Source organism: Mastomys coucha, unplaced genomic scaffold (assembly GCF_008632895.1).
Source record: "Mastomys coucha isolate ucsf_1 unplaced genomic scaffold, UCSF_Mcou_1 pScaffold8, whole genome shotgun sequence".
Taxonomy (NCBI): Eukaryota; Metazoa; Chordata; class Mammalia; order Rodentia; family Muridae; genus Mastomys; species Mastomys coucha.
In genome coordinates this window covers 37,138,178-37,154,819 of record NW_022196914.1, presented here as the reverse complement: position 1 = coordinate 37,154,819, position 16,642 = coordinate 37,138,178, and the positions used below count along the sequence as shown (strand labels likewise).

General features: G+C 39.6%; 1 protein-coding gene across 6 annotated transcripts in view; it reads right to left on the bottom strand.

Annotated features, from left to right (window-relative positions):
• Nucleotides 1-2,374: 2,374 nt before the first annotated feature.
• The window catches only part of Ell2 (elongation factor for RNA polymerase II 2), a 63,252-nt gene continuing 48,984 nt past the window's right edge, over nucleotides 2,375-16,642 (bottom strand). For all 6 annotated transcript variants that reach the window (XM_031360518.1, XM_031360514.1, XM_031360513.1 and 3 more), the window contains 7 exons: nucleotides 12,586-12,710; nucleotides 12,345-12,429; nucleotides 10,511-11,078; nucleotides 8,378-8,444; nucleotides 4,942-5,113; nucleotides 4,139-4,183; nucleotides 2,375-4,049 (listed from right to left, as the gene is read on the bottom strand). In XM_031360518.1, the coding sequence (XP_031216378.1) occupies nucleotides 3,933-4,049; nucleotides 4,139-4,183; nucleotides 4,942-5,113; nucleotides 8,378-8,444; nucleotides 10,511-11,078; nucleotides 12,345-12,429; nucleotides 12,586-12,710 (1,179 nt within the window). In that variant the 3' untranslated portion in view covers nucleotides 2,375-3,932. The remainder of the gene's footprint in view (nucleotides 4,050-4,138; nucleotides 4,184-4,941; nucleotides 5,114-8,377; nucleotides 8,445-10,510; nucleotides 11,079-12,344; nucleotides 12,430-12,585; nucleotides 12,711-16,642) is intronic.

The window sequence follows — 16,642 nt, the reverse complement described above, 5'->3', positions numbered from 1 at the left end:
AAAAAAAAAAAAAAAAAAAGAAAAAGAAAAGTATACTGAACCAGCTAGCTAGATAGCTCAGCAGGTAAAGGTACAAATTGCTAAGCCTAATGACCAAAGTTTGATGTCTGGGACCCACATGATGAATGGAGAGAAATGACTCTTAAAAGTTGTCCTTTGACTGACACGTGTGTGCATGCACGCACACACATACACACACACATACACACACAAATATGTAAAAAAAAATTAAAAATTCAGGATATGAAGTCAGTACCTATATGCAACTTGCAAGTTGTGGCCAATGGTAAAAATAACCCCCAAAAAATTCATTTTAGACTCCAAAGGAATCTGGAGGCATGAATGCTTCTATTGGAAAGAGATGCCCCCTTTGGAAATATCCAGTTAATCACAGCAAAAGTAAAGTGCTACAGGCAGCCACCGTGACCAATGCCTACACCCTGGCTTTGAGAAGACAGCAACGGGGCGCAGCTGCCTGAGACCCCAGTAGGCTCCCGCACTAATCCAAATCCTTTCAAGGTTAAATGTGACCTTCCTGAAGAGTCTGCCTTGCTCATTCTTCCATCAGAGCACGAGAGCCAGGTACTAGGCCAGAGGCTTCAGACCATGGACTGAACAAAACCATCTCCATCGGTTGGAACTAGCATCCCATTACAATTGTGACAAGTGCCGAGGAGGAGGAACACAGAATCAAGAGAGCATGCATCGGTTCGGGCGGTTAAGCTAAGACGTCAAGGATGAGGACTCAGCAGAGGGAGGAAGCGGGGCTTAAGTGCTGTAGGGTCACTTTAGCATGGATGCCTTGGGATGGCAGGAACCACTGGTACTGGACAGCAGGAAGTGAGCGTGGTGAGGTAGGGCAGGGTGAGCACAAAACACCACAATCAGCTGTAAGTAAACCCTATGAGAAACCATCGAATCTGACTGATACGCAAGAAGCCCTAGGCCTAATGCAAGCGTGACTGCTAGTCACGTGCGCTGGCCTTCAGGAAGCTTCCTCCTGAATTTCATAGACTTAAAAAGGGGGTACTTATTGTCTACTTGTAAGTTCCCAGGTTGTACTAATTACCTAATCACAGAAGGAAAAACCAGCCTGGTGGGTCAGTTGAATCAGTCAGGCAGAAGTTGAAATTAGGCAATCATAAAGTATCAGAGCCACCTGTAGCCACTGCTCTCCTCCCAGTGCAGTCTCTGAAGAGTAAAACCAGAAGAGCAGGTATGCATACGCCTAGCACTCAATAAACCCCAATACTCCGCCTCGAAACCTCAAGCCTACCTCTGCCTTGCCCCTTTGCAGTCAGTCAAAATGGAATTACTCTCATATGAAAAGCAGCGATTCCATGGACATTATCTGCACAGCACAGATATTCAAATTACCTAATTTAGGTGGCTAGTTTTCACTGAATTCTCAAAAGCTTTACGTAATGAAACTTCCACCCCTAACCAATGAGGAGGTATAGCTTTAAGAAGAGTTGCTGACACAATGACGACTTTGGGACCCTCCATTTATCTTTGAGAATCCTTATAAACTTAACCAGAATCTCGGCTGGCACCAGCTGTTGCAGGTTTTCAATGCCAGAGCTCAAGGGATGCCTTTACTTTTTTTCTGCCTTGTTTCCTCAGAAAATGATTAGATATGCAAGTGCAGATTCAGCTGGAGTGGTCTCATGCCTAATCCAAACTGGGTATCTGATAAAGCTGGAGTCTATACATTCAAGGTTTCAAGATTAAGGGACTTAAAATTAAGAGCTACACCTAAACCAATTATATATTAGCTTGCAACTGTCACTGCAGGCACCTTGTGAAAATGTGGGTACCTGGGCTCTCCCAAGAGATTGTAGTGTGGGTAATGCAAGCAAGCCAATCAGGATCATCACTTTTGAGAAACATTGCCCATAGCAAAGAACAGCAACCATCCCACTGAAGGGCTAATACTTCAGAGTATAGAGTGTCCAGTCATTATGTCAGGCGATTTTACTATGATAAAGTGAGGCCCAAATTTATCCATAACTAAGCTTCTTTTCTTCTTTTTAAACTTGAAGTTTGAGATAAACTTCTACTTAATAATGACTGTAGCAATCAAGGTAAAAGAGCACCAGGGATCTCAAAGCTGAAATGGAAGTCTCTAGAAGGCCTGTGCTACTCAGAGATGGACTATGTGCAGTGATACCAGAGTTGTAGTGTCAGAGGAATCTTGGTCTCAGTGGTTGGCTGCCTCTGTGCTTCGGATCCATTATCTAGCTTTTCCAGTTAACATTTCAGGAAAAACTCCACAAGGAAATTAATTAACATATTGTGCCACAAGGCCTCAATACTAATATTTTCTAGTTTACAGTGATACACGACAAAATTATTCACTTTTTTTTGGATGCTGAAGACAAACATCTTTATTAAAGATACTACCAAAATTTTGGCAAACATTTCAAAACAGATTTGTAAACATAACGCTTCCCTTTTCAACTGGCAGCACTTTGAAACGACGATACAAGACAACCTGAATCAACTTTAGTTCAAAATCCTTATATTTTGACCACATAACTTATGTTCCCACATGATAAGACAAGTGATAGTTTAAATCAACATTAACAGATAAACTCCATGAAATGAAAGTTTGTGCTATTTGATGAATCACAGTATGTTATGGTTAAATATATCTACTCTTTTTTATATTCCTGGTATCCAGGATGAAAAAAAAATTTAAATATACATCTGATGTAGGTAATAGCTTCTTTGTATATCTTTCTTCAAAAAATACTTTATAGCAGTATATAAATAGGTTACCTACACATTTATTTTTGTCACTTTGCCCCAAAACTATAAGATCTGTTTCATTTTCATAACATATCATTTTTTTGCCCAACATTAATAAAGCTGGCACACTGTTGAAATGGAAATGCTTTTATCTTCCACAATAGAAGTAGCAATTTGACAGAAACAAACAAAAACCAAACAAACACACAGCAACAAGCTACTGCAACACTCGTCAGCTCTTTAACCTGAGTGTCCGGCCTACTGAGAGTAGCAGCTTCTTAACCTTCACGCAGCTCACATCCACAGCAGCTCTGCAGACAAACAAGCAGAACACACACGTTCTGATGCTGGTAGGCCACAGTGTGCTTCCCGGGCGGGGCTGTTATCACTGGGAAGCAGTGTAGCTACTGATTAACCACATGATGTACACAACTAGCAAACACCTTAAGGCAGCCATTGCAATGGGGGTTTAACTTTTAGGGCAGACTTAACACTCTAGAGCCAGACAACCCGTATGTATGTATGTATGTATGTATGTATGTATGTATGTATGTAAGTATGTATGCATGTATATATGTGTGTATGCATGCATGTATGTATATGTATGTGTATAGAAAACTACACACACTCACACAACTTTCTTTTTCAACCCTCCAAAAACAATGTTTTGATTTTTTTGTACTTTGTGCAAATGTCTAAATATTCTACCATTTAAGGCAAAGAGTTTGCATTAAGAAAGGTCAGAAAATAGGCTTATGTTTATCCAAAAGCTTTTCACCTTGCACATTACTGTTTTGTCTTGTTTTAAACACACACAATTCTTTTAAGTGTGGACTTTGCATCCCCGATATTTAAAAAAAAAAAAGAAATCATCTCTAATGACAAAGACAAGTTATCGAGGAAAATTGATTTGGAGTATAGACAGTGGATTCCCAATTTCTAAAAAATTATTTCTATTAACAAACAAGTTCAGGGTGGGGGCTGGGGAGAGGACCAGAAAAAAAGCAGCTTCAATTTTCAGGGAAGCAAAGTAAAATGGAGAGGAGAAAAAGTAACTCAAGTTTACTAATACTGAAACTTCCAACAAGCAAAGTTTCATCTTTTAGAATCTAGAGCAACTCATCTGGAATTTTAAATAAATAAGCTTCAGTTTATTCACATCTTCTGGTCCAAGCAGAGCTCTAGTGCCATGACTCTGCTTGCTGTTGGTCAAATTCACCTATTAGTCTTTTGATGTGAGCCAGCTTGTTATGAAGATACTCGCATCTGTATTTTTCTTCATGGTAATTGGGACTGGACTGTAGACAAAGAAAATAGTGAGGCATTAGGTCACAGAATCTTCACTGCTTCTCACTATAGGCCAGAAAGGCAAAGGGTTGATACCCACCTGCTTGATCTTCTGATATTCTTGTAAGACTTCTTCATGAATATTCTGTAAAATTATAAATTACAAATAAGAAAAGTTTGGTGCTATATCTAACAAGAAGAAGAGTTGGGACTATCTAACAAGCACCTGGAAGGTGTAGGAAATACTGACGAGGAGATACAACTTGGGACATTTTTATGGAGGACTATTTGGCAGCAATTATCAAAATAGAAAATGTAAACTTGACTCAGCAATTCTACATATTCTGTAGGTCTATCACCCCAGCTATGATGCAGACAGACAGACAGCTAGTAGCTCTGTCCAGCAAGACAATCTACATTATAAGAATGCCCCGTAGGCCCTACAAAAGGACAATAAAAAGAGCGTTAAGTGCTTTCTGGGTTGATGAAAAAATTTTCCCCGAAGCTGTATTAGCGAAAAAAAAAGTACAAAATAATATGGACAGTTTGATAATATCCTTAAAAGGCATAATATTATATTTTAATTATTCAATAACTTTTACTATTAAGCCTTCTAAAACAGAGAAATGGTTTAAGTTACTAGAATGTAACACAAAGGCATCTCTTACAAATGCAGTAAGTGCCCACTAAACAGTACTTAGCTCTGGTTTGTATGTTTCACAGCACATTGTATATTATAGCAGACCACATTTCCCCAGTATTTAAGAACTATTTCAAGCACTTTTGTTTCCTGAAGCATTGGAGAGCCTAGCCTGTTAGACAGTTTGCTCTAAGGCTGGTAGGATGGCTACTAGGGAAGGTGAGGAACTCAAACTCAGCTCATTTGGGAACACGCCCTTTTACCTGGTACTCTTTTGAACCCGGAGAAAGGCGTTTTCGTTGTGCATCCAGTTTAATAAATCTCCTGGCTACAGTCTCCATCCTTGCATGCAAAGCTCTGTATTCATCATACTCAGCATTGAAGTCATCCTTGTAATTCTGTCGTTGCTCATAAGAGACAATAGCAATATATTTTCTAATAAGAAAAGAGGAAAACAGGATAAAGGAGAGAAAGAAAGATTAAGTCTGGTGGCATGAGGCTGAGATTTAAGCTAAATACTTAAAGATATTGCTTTCTTGCATATGCCTCCAGTAATTGCATGTCACTCTGCCTCTGCTTTGTTGCCAGGCCACTTTTTCACAGTACCTTCCAGGTGAAATGACCTTCCAGACAGAAGGCCTTAAGAGTGTCTTAAGAGTGCTGGGCAGTGGTGGCACACGCCTTTAATCCCAGCACTTGGGAGGCGGAGGCAGGTGGATTTCTGAGTTCAAGGCCAGCCTGGTCTACAGAGTGAATTCCCGGATAGCCAAGGCTACACAGAGAAACCCTGCCTCGAAAAAAAAACAAAACAAAACAAAAAAGAAAAAAAAGAAAAAAACCCCACAAAAAAACAAAACAAAAAAAAAAGAAAAAGAAAAAGATGTGTCTATGGCGAATGTGAGATTCAGTGGCAATGGAATTCAAAATGAACCACATAAAAAGAAAAGAATGTTTATACAGACTTGTTCCAGAGCCTTTCTCTATTTCAGATAATTTACTATCACACAGTGGAAGAGACCAAACCATCTGTTACAAGTCATATGGAGAGAGAAGTGCTTGCTAGGTCACATTGTCCAGGGGAATGCCATAGTCACTAAGGACTGAAGTCAAAGCTGTCCCGAGACCCACTCCTTTGTGACAAGCAGAACTCTTCAGCAAGGGCCTTCTGGTTTGCTCTCTGTTCCTTCCTGATACTTCAAACCAGACAAATTAAAAAAAAGAAAAAAAGACCTAGAGTAAGGCCCCCCATCAAAGTTTCTCTAGTTTATATCCTTCCCCCACTTTTGGTTAAAGAAGTATTTATTTTTGTATGTGTATTTGTGAGTGCTTGCATATATTTGTGTGTATGCACATGTACATGTGCCATCTTTCTAATATGCCAAGTGACTTAGCAGTAAGTAAATCAGTTAAAAGGTCATTTTAATAGTAAAACAAGCAGTATCATTAGTTCACAGTCAGCCTTCCTTTTTGTTTTGTTTTACTGCCATTGGAGGTCTAATTTTCTTGATTATTTTGGGTTAAAACTGACATCAGGCAGCTGGGTGGGTGGGTGGGGGGCAGAAGCTGTAGAATGCATCCTAAGGTGCACACTTGGCCACATTTGGTCCTTATTTGGAACTTGGGCCTTTCCAGATGGTTTTATATAATCATGCCAGTTTTATCTAAATTGCTTTACCACAAATGCCTTGCTGAGAAAGTGGGGAAGTGGGAAAAGTGACCGGTGTGCAAACTGAGCGTCTTCATTAGTATCCTCATTTCTGCTGAGTTCGACAGTGTGGAGGTTGGGTTTTCCAAGTGTAACTGAGACAGTGGCAGTGTGCTGATTTAAGTTACCCAGCTGGTCTCAGCTGCAAAAGGAGCCCTGCCAGCCACAGGGAGCACTCCTCCACACATCAGAGGGAGCCCCAAGGGGGATGGAGGTCCCTGGGAATAAGCATATACAAGTAAAGACTAAGGCAGTCTTGATACTCTGGTTTAATTCATTGTGTACAGTATTTATCACACTTTCTAAGAATCTGAGCTTTGGTATTTTATTTTATTTTTTTTAACTTGTTAAGGAAAAAGACCAAGTAGGCCAACAACTGTGTTGCAGTTTGATTCAGATATTTTAAGAAAAACTATTTTTAACAAATTCTTAGGACTTTGCAGTTGGTTTTTAATGAGGTAATAGAATAAAAGCACACAAAAATGAGATGCCCCCCAACCACAATACTTTGTATACCACTTAGTATACAAAAATTTTTGTGGTTAAATGAGAATTATTCAAAGACTCATCATAGAGTGTCCTTTTGGTTTTCTTATGAGGTAAGTTAAGTTCTGAGTTTTGGAAATGTTCTTCTTAGTTTTAGAAAATAGCTCTACTGGTTGGTACAGTCGTTTTTATTTAAGTAAATTAAATATAAAACGAGAGCCTTAGGAACATGACAAACACACAAGGTTCCCTGAGGCAGAAGATCAACACTTCTTACTGATCTAGTGATCCCCTCCTGCTGAAAGACGCCATTAACACATCAGGACTAACTTAAAACACTCCTTAAATTGGCAAACATGGCAACACCTTTGAATCCATGGCAGAAATTTTAGGATGTACTATTTTATACATATCACTGTTCATGAAAAGATGTAAAACTTATCATAGGAGGCTGCAGGTGGCACCCTGACGGTCTGCTCCTGGGCTCAGCTTTCACACATCTAAGGAGAGGGAGGTGAGTGGAGGGTGAGACGCCTAGCGCTGGAGTCTGGAGGCTGCTCACACTACCCAGTGGCTCCTCAGGCTCCTGTGAGCTGAGAGGTGTGCTCCCATCATCCTGCTTTCTCATTCTCCACTAGCTGTAGCTGTCACACTGGGATTAAGTAGAAGCATGGCTTAGTAACTCTGAAATGTTCCCTCCTCTGCAACCATCAAAGGTTAAAGTAGAGCCTAACTTGGCCCACTATGAGATGGCACTAACAGGAAATAAAAAGGCTCAGACAGCTCAGGTTATAACTTCATGCTCTAGGTTGTAGCTATTCCTCGCAAATTTGTTTCATTTTTGAAAGCCTTCTTCTATCAGAGCTTCTAGCTTTTCCATGCTCCACTTTTCCAGGCACTTGCAACTTCACTATTTTCTTCTTACAGAAGCCTTTATTGTATGAAAAGGCTAGAATTATACGTCCAAGTTATAATTTCTGTGATAAGCAGTTACAAAAATATTCCCAGCTCGGCATTTAGCAACTTGTTGTCACAAGAAAAACTCATACCTGGTACTAAAGGGAAATGAGCCAAATTTACTATTCTTTCCTCTTAAAATTAATTTGAGAGAAAGCCCTTTATTTACATAAAAACGAACCTCTGCCTCTCTGCCTTGTTCAGTGCAGAGGTTCAGGCCCCGTGAGCACTCTGGGCCCCTCTAGGGGCTGTGCATGGATGGACTGTCAGCTTCGAAGACTTAGATGTTCACCCTGGCCCTGGAACAAAGGACAAGCTTCTCTGTACTGAAAAGCCAATGAGCACTGCCCTGCACAGGGGAGGCACAAGCTGCTCCTGCAGACCGTGGATCTGGGACAGCAGGCTCAGTGGCAGCCTTTCAATTGCAGAGGTGGCTCCAAGACTCTATTTCTGGAATTTTCTGCTTTTTTGCTTTGCAAATTATGGGAAAATAACTTGCGAACTTTCTAAAATTAAACAGCTCTCTCTCCATTAGAAGACAGAAAACTTACATCAAATAATCTGGGAGTTCAAGTGCTGAAGAAGGCTCCGTGGAGACCGTGCACCCTTCTTTAACTCCTATGAAGGGGAAAAAAAAATCAGAGCATTCATCAACCAGTATGGTTATCAAATGCCTCTAAGTTTAAAATACATTAGAAACATCTGGAACACTTTTCCTCAAATTCTTTTCTTCCACCTCAATAAGCAAGGGCTACAATGGAGCACAAACAATGGAGGCCTGCACCCAGGGCCAGCAGAGCTGACACCAGGCATTTAAAACACCCCTGGCTACTGCAGAGTCTGCACAATAAAGGAATTCCATCTTAACCCAAGGTCAGTCTTCTATTCTTTCATCAACACTTGTAGCATCTGCTACTTGGCAATTCCAAGACTGTGGTGGCAGATGCAGCCAGACAAAGGGGAGATACAATTTTGAAATCAGCATCTACTTTTCCTGGGATTCAAACAAGGCAAAAAGGAAACAAAAAAGCCAGGAAGCAGGCTGTTTGGGTGGCACTGTTTTTGCTGTCACACTTTAGCCAGGTAATGGTACTGAGTAGGATGTTTCTTCATTGGTTCTCAAGGCATTAATGAAAGTGTATGCATACCCCTCAAACCTGTGGCTCTCATAGCACTAGACAGATGATTTAAGGGTAAACAATAAAAAATGCTGTAGCCACATTGTTAACAGTGGGTAAATTCTCAATATCACAGCTTCCAGGGGCTATGTTTAGACAATTTATTAAGTTTTTTTCCTTTTTTTAAATTTTAATTCAAGGCATCCTTAATAATTCTAACTCTAATTTGCTGGCAAAACATATGTTTACTACAAAGTAAATGTGAATATTTGACAATTTATCAGTCTTTTGAAAGGTAAAATATACTAAATAAACTATTTGGCTTATTGTTCACCTATATAAATTTGACTCAGCTGTGGCCACAAGAGTGTTCAAGGAAGAGCATCAAGTATAGAACCCTTGGTCTTTGCCCTAAATACCAAACCAGTTCTACCAGATACAGAGGACATGGGTTTGGATCTGCCCTCCACTTGTGAAGATCACACTTGGTTCTAATAAGTTTTCCTATCACAAAAAAAAAAAAAAAAAAAAAAAAGACACAGGTTTAGTTAGGTCTCTACTCCAGAGAACACACAAGTTTCTCTGGGAAGTCTCAGCACACTGGAACCCATCTTCTTGAGTCACCAGTGACGGTAGGCGTGTAGAAAACAGAGGTAACAGGAATCTAGCTTATTAACTCTAAACATGAAGTTTTACTTTATGGCTTATCCTGACTTGACATATTTAAGTCCGAAGAGTAGTGTAGGTGGGGAAAATAACTTATACTTTGACCATTCTTTAATGTTATGCTGATTTACAGGATATGCGTTGCCATGCAATACATCCAATCCAGGTCCACTGTATCTCACTGGAGCTCCTCTTCTGCAAACTTTATTAGGGGAAAATAATGACTAGGGGAAAATAGTGTCTTCCCTCTGGCAGAAATGGTCAGCTAAACCTCAGGACTTCAGATGGTCAGTGTAAGGAGCAAGGAACAAATGATGTCAGTTTCCTAACAAAACTACCCTTATCTCTACCAACATAAAAATAGTCAGGAAATTACTTTTATTGCAAATGACCAAAGAATTTTTACAAAGAGCTTGACGGTCTTTCTGTGCTAATCTTAAATTATAGCAGGGATGCCTCTTGTGTCTCAGAAAGAAAGGAATAGATATTTCTATTGCCTACTGTGTATCTGTTTAAGTCAATTAAAAAAATGGCATGTACCTGTTATAGGAATGTTATACAGTATGACAGAGAAGGAAAAGAATAGCAAAGGGGAGTCTTTGGAGAATGGCAAGGTCACTTTACAATGCCAGTATAAATATGCATATAAAAGTCATGTTTAATACTTAGCTAAAGAAAGACTAAAGTGATAAAACTACACTACACTACACTACAAGGTGAAAAAAAATGTGCTACAAAAGCACAATATTAAAGTTAGTTAAATAAGTCATTTGCTTAAAAATCTTTATTCTAGACAGCATCATCTACAACTCATAGTAGCATGTTCTTCCACCTCATTTAACACAGAAAGAAAGCAGGCTTTTTTTTTTTTCTTTTCCCATTTAAACAAATATAAAATACCTTCATTGGGATTTGGACTGGTGTTACTCAGCTTGGCAGTTTCTTCTCTCTGAAGGTCTTCCTCCTTTTCTTCCGCGGTCTCAATGTTATGTTTCTTTATTTGGTCCTTTTCCTTGTGTTTTTTAGACTTCTTTTTGGACTTTTTGTGAGACACTGGATGCTCCTCTTCCATGGGCTTTGGACAATTTAGCAGAGCTGAGCTAGGGGGTAATGTTTCCAGACAAGTCCTTGAGGTATATTTGTCTTGCTGGTCCTCAAAGATGCTACCATTTTGACTAAAACTGTCAACAGGTAGGTCTTGAGTCCCCAGGCCTTCTGGAGTGCTAGGGGAATTGGAGTTGGAATTTACAGTCTGGGGAGGATTGGAGACAGGCAGGTGGGTTGAAGGCAGTGGTGAGGGGCTGGGGATGGCAGCAGCTGCAGGGGGCGGTAGGAGGCCTGCACAAGATTTTTCACTGGTGGAATTCAAATGGCCATTTAATGTTGGTGGGACTCTGTTTGTCAGGTGAGATATTCGAGCTTTTTTGTTCATTAAAGGATCAATGAAATCTGAATCCAAAGGTCGTTTCTGAGGGGTTGGGAAGAAAAGGATAAGGTTTGACAGCTAAGCAGCTTACTCATCATAGCAGACTCGAAAGCTCAGTCAAAATGAAACCACAACCAACAACACAACACACACACACACACACACACACACACACACACACACACACACACACACACACACTTCTAAGAACTCCCAAACCAAATGGAAATCCAATTTTAGTTCCTCTGTCAAAAGTAGAATAGAGGAACAGTGCCAAATAGTGTTTTTCGATCTTGCAGGCTCCCTAAACCCCAGAGACTCTTCTGACTTATGTACATTAGACCAGCCAAGGCAAGTCCTCTCAAAGCAATAAAGTAAATCGCAAGCTAAAGGTCCCTCACGTATCTGTTAGAGGGCTTTCCCCTAGTGTGATCTTCTTCTAGCCCTTAGCTAAGCAGAAGCAAGCAGCCTCTAGATTGGCTGCAGGTGGCCTAGTTTAGCAGGCGAAAGGAGAAAGCGGTCTACACCATCTAACTTTGTGAGCACTGGGAAGGCTAAGTGACTAGAAATGTTCCAGTTGTGAACATGTTTGTAGTCACTTATCAGTTTAACCAGCCTATAATTAGCCCATCCTTTAGACTCAGCTAATGATAATTGCTAAAATGCCATTTTAGTTTTTCACTGTATATATATGTTCACAATGTTGTAAATTGAGTTTTCATAACTGGCTCACTTTAAATGAGGTAGACATACTTTAAAAACCTTGATATATTATCACAATAACATTATGTAAGTTAAAAAGGAAAATGAATAGTTGAAAAGCATAAACATACAAGCTACAGTTACATATTTTGTATCTGGACTTAAAAGAATATAACAGTTAACCCATTAGTTCATTCTGTTCTCACTTTAGCGCCCATGTGGACTTCGAGCAGCATAGGAGCAGCTTCATTGTTGAAGGCATTAAAACAAAGTCTCCATAGATGGGCCTGCTCCCTTTCTCCCACTGCCTTCCCCACAGTTGGTTTCTAGCACTTTGACTCATAGCTAGTCTCTTGCTTGTGTTCTCCACACATCTGTCTGCTTTCCCCTAGTTCTTCAGAGTAGGGTACACAGAGAGGAGGTACTGTGTTAATAGAGAGGCTTCTGCCAGGATTGGCCTAAAGCAGCCAGGACACAAAAACCGTTTGAGATGTCACACTGAGATGATTCTAAGGCAGGTGCTCTGTGCAGTTTCCCTCCCTCACAATCGGAGAGGGAGTGCACTGAGCTGCATGGCAGGCTGTGACTTCATAGCTTACTGCATACCTGAGGAGATGAGGCAGCATCTTTGCTGGAACACATGGGAGACTCTGACCGGCTAGTGCCAGCATTCTGAGATGGATTTAGTTTTCTGTAAAGGAAACACATTGTCCAAGTAATACAGAGGACTCTGAAATACACATAACACAAAGCTATCCCTGCTTCTTGTTTCCACCTCAACAGTAAAACAACACTGACCAGAATATTACTTATTTGTACCATTTTTAAAGACAAAATGGAAACTTACCTAGAGAGCACCGAATCCAATGTCTGTCTGTCTGTTTCACTGTAACCTGGCCAGTCTCGCTGGAGCTCCTTGAATACATAATCTTTTAAAGTATAGGAGAGGTCCTTAGGGTTCAGATTGGCCACCTGGAACAGGGTATGAAGAAAGCATGAACATTTTTGTTGGCTATATAAAACAGGCTACATAAAGCTTTTTTTTTTCCCTTTTCTTGGATATTTTATTTACATTTCAAATGTTATCCCTTTTCCCAGTTTCCCCTCTGGAAACCCTCTATCCTATGCCCCTTCCCCCTGCTTCTATGAAGGTGCTCCCCTACCCACCCACCCACTTCCACCTCCCCACCCTGGCATTCCTCTACACTGGGACACTGAGCCTTCACAGAACCAAGGGCCTCTTCTCCTACTGATGCCAGACAAGGCCATCCTCTGCTACATATGCCCATAAAGCTTTTTTATGATCCTCCTGGCAATATACCCGAAGGATCCTCCATTCTACCTCAGAGACACCCTGTCTTTACTTTACTCTTACCCTACTCACTGTAGCAAGGAAATGAAGATAGTCTAGCTGTTTACCTTCTTTAAAGAATGGATAGTGAAATGTGGTGCGGACATGCACCTGAGAGCATAGTAGGATTTTACTCAGTTGTTAAGAAAAATGAAATTTGTAGGAAAATAGATGGAACTGGAAAATATTAAATGAAGGAGGCTAGTCTCAGAAGACAAAAGTCCTAATGTTCTTTCACATATGTTTACCTTAATATTTGATTTTTGTAGGTATTTAATTTTATAAGCTAATACATGCTACAATACTTATATGAAGGACAGCTTTGTGGAGTCAGTTCTCTCCTTCTACCTTTGTATGCATTCTGAGGACCAACTCAAATCTCCAGGCTTGCAGAGCAAGGCCTTTCACCTACTCAGCCACGTCCAGTGCTGCTGAATCACAGTGAAAAATACCTAGTCACTTCTATTTAAACAGAAAACAAACAGGACCCTAGTGGCAAGTTAAAAGCTCTCAGCAAGTAGCAGAAAGCATCTGTACAATTACTATTAATTTTGATTTTCTTGTCTTTTATTTCTTTTTTGATAAGCAAGTTTAGTTCTTGTATATGCCAGCTTTCCTGAAGAACTATTTGTTCAAGGTCCTTGAAATCCCCTCAAACCAATAAAACTAAGTCACAAACTAAAGGTTCCTTATGTATCTGTTAGAGGGCTTTTTCCCAAGTGTAATATTTCCTACCCTTAACTACAATTCCTAGAATGTCCAGGTCAATAACCTACTTGCTACACAAATCTATGGGATTATGATAAACCAAAAGGACTTAAAATTATTTTATTGGCAGTTTCATACTTTATAAAATAGATTTTAGGTGAGTTTTAGTCAGTTTACTCCTGAATTTTCCTTTCTCAGCCCATTTGGTAAGTCTTCCTTCTACACACTAAAAATACTTAAGGCTAGAATAAAAAATGTCTGCCCATAAATCTGGGAATTGTCTTTTCAGTAATGTGACTTCTTAGTGTGTCTTTTAAAAAGTGCTGTCAGATTTAATAGGATGTGTCACATATGAGAACTAATTTAGCATTAATGTTGTCATAAGGCAGCCTTTCAACTTTGTAAATAAACAAATATAAGATGCAATTGGACTTATTTTTGAATAAGAATGAAGTAGAATATACAGAACAATAGTTTTCTTTGTCTATTCTGTGTGACGATTTATAGACTAACTCCACATTCCCACGACAGTGTTCTCATGCAGTCCTGTGGGGACAGTCTCCTGGTCACTTCCCTTCCTCAGGGCCTTTCTTAAACCTTCTATGCTCTCCTGCCTTTATATGGGGATGTGCTCAATAACTGCCTCCTGCCCTATTTTCTTTGTTTTTCTCCTTCCTAAGATGAGTTCACTCAACTGTAAGATTTACAATGCCCAATTTACAGGCTCACTCCTAAATGGCTCCAGCCCTAAATGTTTTCTGAATACTTATGTGTGATTACCTATTATTAGATACGTCTAAGCAACATTCCCAAATAGAATCTTTGTAGAACTCCTGCCATCCACAGCCCTTACCCTATCCCTTTTCTGCAATTCTCTAATCAGTAGTTCAATATCTACTGAATTGTTCTACACAAAACCAACTCATAAACACAGCCCCCCACTCTTTCCCTCTTCATCTTTGTTAGCAAGTCTTTTCTCAAAATGTATCTCTAACCTGTGAAACTAACCCCAGCATACCAAGCTGCCAGCAGGTCACACCTTGATTTCTGCAGCAGACTCATTTAAGTAGTCTTTCTCGTCTGTTCCCAACTGGCCCCCAAGCTATTCTTGCCATAAAAATGAGTGGTCTCACTAAGAGTATAGATCAGATTACAGCATATTCTTGCTTAAACTCCAATGTCACTTCCCATCTAACTCAAAATACAATGTCTCTCTTTATCTCTGGTCTGCAATGTCTCCTGGGATTTAGTCTCTATTTCTTCTACCTGGCTGGCTCCCAGAAATGATGACTCTCCTTGTCTTCTGCTTTTCATGTCAGGTAAGCACCAAGAAAGAGGTTGCCTAAACTCCCCATTTATGAGTAGATGGGCCCAGCCCCTTTCAACTCCCCATCATTCCTGAGTTTATCTTATAGATATACTTCAGAAAGCCAGGGATTATGATGTTTTCTGGTATAACCCAGAAGGGAATTAACTCAATGACCCCATAGTCTTCCATATAAAATTATCTAGATTTATATTCTTTTTCCAAATACTATAAATAACCTCAAGGCTACTTACAATAACCAATAAAATATAAATATTTATATACAAAGTTGTGATATGGTATTGTTTGGGGGAATGACAAGGAATAAAGTCTATGTATGTTTAGTACAGATGTAATTAAAACACTGTGATCTTCAATTAGTTGAATTTATAGGTGTAGAGCCTGTTGATACAGAGAAGCAGCTGAAGGAAATGAACGGGATGAGCAAGTGATGAGTGTGCACTTAACTCAAGAGCTCAAAGGTTCAGACGAAGGAGAGTTTTCAGGTTCATCGAGTTGCTGTTCTGACTTTTTTTAAACTATATGTCCTTGTATATTATTAAGTATTTTAATTAATAACATTCACAGAGTACTTAAAGAAAACTACAATATAAGTAGCAAATCAGCAAAAATATGCATTTGCATGGGCAAAATAGCACTGGTCATTTTAGCTAGCACTTTGCTAACTAGTTGGTGATAAAATAACCAATATTTTGATGTTTGACTTCTTCTGTAATTCTAGTCATTTTCAAGTCAGTTCTGGTCGCTTTCATGAAGCAAAAGTTGTATCAACTGTTAGGAATGTTCAAGGTAAGGAAATGTATAGTAGCTGGCCTTACTCAAAGTTTTTAAGATGTGAAGATCCAATGATATATGTGTGTAATGCCTAGCCACACTGCCTGGTATACAGTATACTGGCATATATAGTACAAGCTTCCGAAGTGGTAGGTTGGTCAATAACTCGGCCTCTATATCTGTTTTCACTAGTCTAGAGGTTTAAGCTTATATTAAACATCCAAATTATTCAAGGGCTTTCTTTGGTATTGGTGCTCACATCCTTCTTTTAGATACCACATTGGTTTGTGTGGGGTGGAATCTGGCACAGGTACTTCCTAAAATGCGCCTTAGGACATTTGAATGTACAGCCAGGATGAAACTAAACTTAACAGTTCTGAAAAACAACCCCATCAATAACTGTCACACCCAATTGTTCAGTGTTAACTATCTCCATCTTAAGATACATTTACAACACCATGTAACTCCCGCCTGTATAGCAGTAGCTTCTAGGAGGCTACTTTCCATCACTGTGACCTATTTATCTTCTATCACAGAAGGTAACTCATCGACTTTCTGGAGATGTACTTCCCATATATTGTGTGCTATGCAGCCTGACTCTCTTCCCAATACAAGAGTGACCTGGCACTTGCTCTCCCTCTCACCCTCATTTCCCCTTTAACCTTTCTCTTCAGTTTAATAAGGGTTATATGACATGTAGATTAAATACAGATTTTTATATATATATATATATATATATATATA